The sequence below is a fragment of the Cinclus cinclus genome, chromosome 1 (genome assembly GCF_963662255.1).
Source record: "Cinclus cinclus chromosome 1, bCinCin1.1, whole genome shotgun sequence".
Classification (NCBI taxonomy): Eukaryota; Metazoa; Chordata; class Aves; order Passeriformes; family Cinclidae; genus Cinclus; species Cinclus cinclus.
Window position 1 is genome coordinate 15,892,476 of NC_085046.1, and position 5,587 is coordinate 15,898,062.

At 50.3% G+C, this 5,587-nt stretch overlaps 1 protein-coding gene across 1 annotated transcript; it reads left to right on the plus strand.

Annotated features, from left to right (window-relative positions):
* Positions 1-392: 392 nt before the first annotated feature.
* LOC134052587 (patched domain-containing protein 3-like) lies at positions 393-5,587 on the plus strand. Its single transcript, XM_062507123.1, has 4 exons — positions 393-1,124; positions 1,336-1,457; positions 1,860-2,005; positions 4,008-5,587. The coding sequence occupies exons 1-4, from the start codon at positions 393-395 to the stop codon at positions 5,585-5,587; spliced, it is 2,580 nt and encodes an 859-aa protein (XP_062363107.1).

Here is a 5,587-nt window from a genome sequence, read left to right on the forward strand (position 1 = left end):
TCCGGGCAGCGGCTCAGCACGGCGGGCGCTGCAAACGGGCGGGACCCTGCGGAGCCAGGGCCAGGGATGAAACGCAAGGCAGAGGGGACACGAAGCCGGGCGGGGCGCGGAGGGGGGAAGCCTGGTCTGCCCCTCCCGGCCCCCAATGCCAGTCCCAGGGGGGCGGTGGAAAACCCGCTGAGTCACGGCGGGGGCGGTTCCGCCCGCTGAAAATCGCGGTCCGAGCTCGTGCTGGGCAGAGGGCTGCACGGAAATCCTCTCCCTCTTTCTCTCCTCTCTCAGTCCTCTCCCTCTCCTCTCCTCCGGCGCCGGCACAGACCGCTCCGGCGTGTCCCGGCGTGGGACGCGCCCACAGCCCGGAGCCGCCGCTGCAGCCCGTGCCCGCCTCGCCCATGGCGGGGCCGCGGGACCCCGCGGAGCGCTGCTCCTGCCGCAACACCGACTGCGTGGAGCGGCCGCTGCGCCGGCTCTTCGAAGGGCTGGCGAGCGGCGTGGCCGCCTGCCCCTGGCCCTTCGTGCTGGTGCCGCTGCTGCTGTCGGGCGGGCTGGGTGCCGGCTTCCTCTTCCTGCCGCAGCTGCAGGCGAACGACATCGAGGGGCAGTTCACGCCGACCTGGGGACCCGCCAAGGCCGAGCGCGACTTCGTGCGGCGGCACTTCCCCCCCGACGACTCGGAGCGCTTCTCCGCCCCGCGGCTGCCCACCGAGGGCGCCTACGCCGCGCTCATCGCCGTGGCGACCGGCGGGACCTCGGTCCTGGAGCCGGCGCCGTGGGCGGAGGTGCTGCGGCTGAACGCGACCGTGCACGACGCCGAGTACGAGCGGCTCTGCGCCCGCACCCCCGAGGGCTGCGCCAGCCCCAACCCGCTGCTGTCCCGGCAGGGCGGTGCGGGATCGTCCGGCCCGGGGAGACTCCGCTTCCCCGTCAATGACAGCGTCTTCCTGGGGACCGCGCTGGGCGGCGTGGAGACGGACGGCGGGTGGGTGCGCACGGCGCGGGCCCTGAAGCTGGTGTATTACCTGCGGGAGGACGGCCCCGAGGCGCAGGACAGCCGGCAGTGGCTGGAGAGCTTCCTGCGGGACATCTCGTCCAGAGTGGCGGAGCTGCGCCTCGGCTCCATTCAGGTAACGCAGGGGCGGGTACGGCCGTGCGGAGCCGCCGAGCCCGAGATGTCCGGGTAGCCCCGTCCCGGAATGGAAAAGAAAGGAGACGGCGGGCGGGTTGCGAGGGCCGGGGCCAAGGTGATGATGTTTGGCCTTGCCTGTGCGTGTGGACACAGAACAAGAAGAAGAGGAAAAGTTCTTGCTTTATCGTTTCTTGTTCTTTTAACCGCAGGTGACTTACTTCACCTCGTTGTCCAGACAACGGGAGTTTGAAGGAAACACCAAGAGTGTGATCCCGCTCTTCTCCGTAACGTATTTCCTGACGATCACCTTTGCAGTCATCTCTTGCCTGAGGTACAGTGTCTCTAAGCTATGGCTCAATGAGCAGTGATCTCTGCTCTTCTTTACGTTCCTCAGTTGGTTTCTGCTCTTGCCGAGTGAAGGTGTTCTTGAAGCTGCAGACTTCCGGTGACATTTAATAATAGGCAAAATGTATTTCTTTGCTTTTTCTTGTCTCTCTGTGCATATTTCCCAGCTGCTTAGATGGGGTTCATGGTAAGTACCAGATAAATACCTGGACGAGTGTTCAGTGTAGCCATGACCGACTTGAATGCTCATCTCCTAGAGAAATTAATCTTGTCCAATGCTGACACCTGGAATCTCTCGTAACATCATTCATCAGGTGTTCCTTTCAGACAGGGTATCATCTGTGAAATATTTGACAAATAACTAAGTTATTCCTTGAAACATTTTCAGACTGAGCTGTATAAGAAATAATATCTGGCTTGCGATCTGTGGAGTGCTTTCTTCTGGCTTAGCTGTATTAAGCAGCTTTGGATTGATGCTCTTCTGTGGAGTGCCATTTGTGGTCACTGTAGCAAATGCACCATTCCTGATTCTGGGTAAGTAGAAGAGGTGAGTTGTATTCAGATACAAAGACCAGAGTGGAGTTAAAGCCACCTAATGGTGTCAGTCTTTTATGATGTGAATGTCAGATAAGACAACATTTTCTCCTCAAGTGAGTGGAGGAGATAACCAGAGGTGCAGCCCCCTCAGAGCACCTACAGGCAGGCAAGCCCCTCAACTCAGCTCAGTGTGCCCACAGTGGGACTGGAGATGGGTTCGGGTGCAAGGGCAGCTTTTCCCAGAAGACAAGGTCTGATCTAGATCCACTGCTACAGCAGAAAGGCTGTAAATAAGGGTGGTTAGGTTAGCACTTCTAGCATTGCTCTAGTGTCCCTGGAAATGTAGCCAGGAGGATTAATCCTCTCCAATATAACATCTATGTACTAAGCAGTCTCATGCAGCTACACAACTGAAGTGATGCACCGTTTGTGCAAGCAGCTCCCCCCAAAAACCCAAGGAAGTTGGTATCATTGCATCCTTGTTACACAGACTGCTTAACAGCCAGTGCTGAACTTTCCAAACACTGTTAGATAATGTTGCTGCAGTTAGATAATGTTTCCAATTAGATAATGTTGCTGCAAACAAATTATTGCTTTTAAAATCCTATCTGGTCTCCTGTATGATACATTCATCTGATGTTTTCTTGGGCTTCGTTTCATGCTGAGGAAAACACATGGAGCTGCCAGGTTGACAGAGGCTGTGCATCATCCTAAACTGTCCAATGCAAATGCCCCTTTGGGCAGGCATTGTTTCTTTCTTTCCTGCATAATTCCAATGCATATTTTATTTACTTTTGTTTGCTCATCAGTTGCAGCAGCCCTGACTGTCTTTTACCCTTTTGTATCCCTGGGCAAGGGCTTAAGCCAATCTCTTCAGATCTTCAGAAATAGCACGCAGACTTTTGTCTTCCTTACATTAAAGCAAACAAATACTCAGTTCATCAGAGGATTTGCTTTGAAGGCTGCTTGCTTTCCAAAGCAGTCAGGCTCACTGCCACCCAGTAGTACCTTTTGACGTGCTGCTTCATTCATCTTTGCTTGTTTATTGCCAATTGTCTGTTCAGGTAGCAGGTAATGATTTAATCTCCTCTTCTGCGCTTGGCTAAATCACACTCCACTATTCATGCAGCCTTGCTTGCCCTTTTGTGTGGTTAATTTTCAGTGAGTAGTAGAGCCCCTGACAACATGGAAAAATACTGAAAGGTATGAGATGATAATCTTGAGAGTTAGCAGAGGTGAGAAAAGCCCATAGGTTCTTCATTTTTGAACTTCAGCTCACTTATTCTGGCATCGTAGCAAAAACCCAAGCCCAGGATCCAGTTTTCCTGGCAGGTTTTCCCAGGGACCCGGCAGGTAATATTTGTGAGTGCATCGGTACAAATGTGAACAAAATGACTAATAAATTCTGAATAAGTGCTGGAAGATAAACTGGAGAGAAGTGGAGGGCAAAGAGCATTAAAAATGTGAGCTGCAGGAAAACTGGAATCACTCTTCTCCCATGTGGTAGCAACTGCTTTTCCTGCCTTCTGAATGCAGAACAGGAAACTATTGGTCTAAGTTGCTACAGTGCTGAAGAGGAGATTCCAGAGATAATGGAGGATGCTTCTAATGATGAGAATAGTTGAGCATCAGAATATGTGAAGCTTTGATAGATATGCTTTGAAATCTGCATCATCTGCATCAGGGGACACATGGACATCAACTACAAGACACTTGTCAGAGACGCAGCAGTTGTGCTCAGTCCTTCAGCAGAGTAGGTGAGGGATCAACACCCCATCAGGTCACCAGGAGGTGCTGAAAGATAACACATTCAGCTACACCCAAAGGATCTGTTTTCCCGATCCTCTTGTAACTTGCATCAGCGCTCGAGCAGTGTTAGTAGCCCAACTTCCTTTTTCAAATTTTTATGCAGGATGAAATGCGGTTGATGTTGTAGTTTTGTTGGGTGTTGGTGGAAGCTGCCAATTGCAGTCAACATTAACAGACTCTCCTCTTGCAGGGGTTGGTGTTGATGACATGTTCATCATGGTTGCTTCTTGGGAACAAAGTTCAAGGAAAAAAGATAAATCCAGTGTTAAATCTCTGCTGGCTGAGACTTATGCAGAGGCAGCACTTTCTGTGACCATCACCACTCTGACAGATGTTTTGGCCTTCTTCATTGGCACCTGGACTGCTTTTCCATCCGTGAGGTCTTTTTGCCTCTATACGGGCACAGCTTTTGTCTTCTGCTATGTATATACCATGACCTTCTTTGGGGCAGTTCTGGTATTAAATCACAAAAGGGAGCAAGGGAACCGACACTGGCTGACTTGTATGCGTGTGGATGGAGGTAAAGATCAGGATGAGAGCTCCTGCTTGTACAATGCTTGCTGTATTGGCAGCTGTTCTAGGCAGCCATCTGAGCCAGAAGGTGAGCATCCAATGAGCATATTCTTTAAAAAGTACTATGGCCCTTTTGTTACAAATAAATGGATCAAGCTGCTCATGGTGTTGCTGTACGGAGCATATTTGGGTGGCAGCATTTATGGGTGTACTCAGATCAGGGAAGGCATCGATCTCCGAAATCTGGCAAATGATGACTCCTACGTTATTCCCTACTACGACGATGATGAAAAATACTTCTCCACATATGGACCCAGGGTCATGGTTGTCATTACTGAGAGTGTAGATTACTGGAATGAGTCTGTGCGTCTTGACATTGAGAGCTGTGTACAGAATTTAGAGAACATTTCCTATGTAGATAGGAACCTCTCAGAGTCATGGCTGAGAGTATACACAGAACTTGCCAAAGTACATTCGATAAATATTAACAATAAGACTGTCTTCTTAAACATGTTAACTATTCTGTTCAAGACTGTTCCCACTTTTGAGTGGGACATAAACAAGACTCAGGATGAAATAGAAGCTTCACGTTTCTTCATCCAGACAGTGAATGTGACATCAGCTGTGGATGAGAAGAATCTCCTCAATCAGTTAAGAGAGGCAGCCAAGCAGTGCAGCATTCCACTGCAGGTGTATCACCCAGCCTTCATCTACTACGACCAGTACCTGGTGATAGTGCAGAACACTGTGCAGAACGTTGTCGTTGCTGCTGGGGCGATGCTCGTTGTCTCCCTTCTGCTCATTCCCAACCCACTGTGCTGCTTGTGGGTGACTTTTGCCATAGCCTCTGTTATAGTTGGCGTTGCTGGTTTCATGACATTCTGGAGCGTCAATCTCGATTCTATATCCATGATCAACCTGGTCATTTGCATTGGGTTTTCAGTAGATTTTTCTGCTCATATTTCCTATGCCTTTGTTACAAGTGGAGAGTCATCAGCCAATAAAAAGGCAATTGAAGCTCTCTCCCTGCTAGGTTACCCAGTCCTACAAGGTGCAGTTTCTACAATACTAGGAGTAGTTGTCCTGGCTGCAGCAAACACCTACATCTTTAGGACATTCTTCAAGATCATGTTCCTTGTTATTTTTTTTGGGGCTCTTCATGGCCTAGTTTTTATTCCAGTGTTTTTAACATTTTTTGGAAACTTTGGCAGATCACCCAATACCAGATCTAAAAAACTTGATCTTGAGAAATTATAA

Excerpts from the sequence above, each read along its gene's own strand:
- LOC134052587 (XM_062507123.1), top strand. The coding sequence starts at position 393 with ATGGCGGGGCCGCGGGACCCCGCGGAGCGCTGCTCCTGCCGCAACACC. Across the intron at positions 1,458-1,859 it reads GCAGTCATCTCTTGCCTGAG|ACTGAGCTGTATAAGAAATA; the intron begins GTACAGTGTCTC and ends AAACATTTTCAG. Across the intron at positions 2,006-4,007 it reads TGCACCATTCCTGATTCTGG|GGGTTGGTGTTGATGACATG; the intron begins GTAAGTAGAAGA and ends CTCCTCTTGCAG.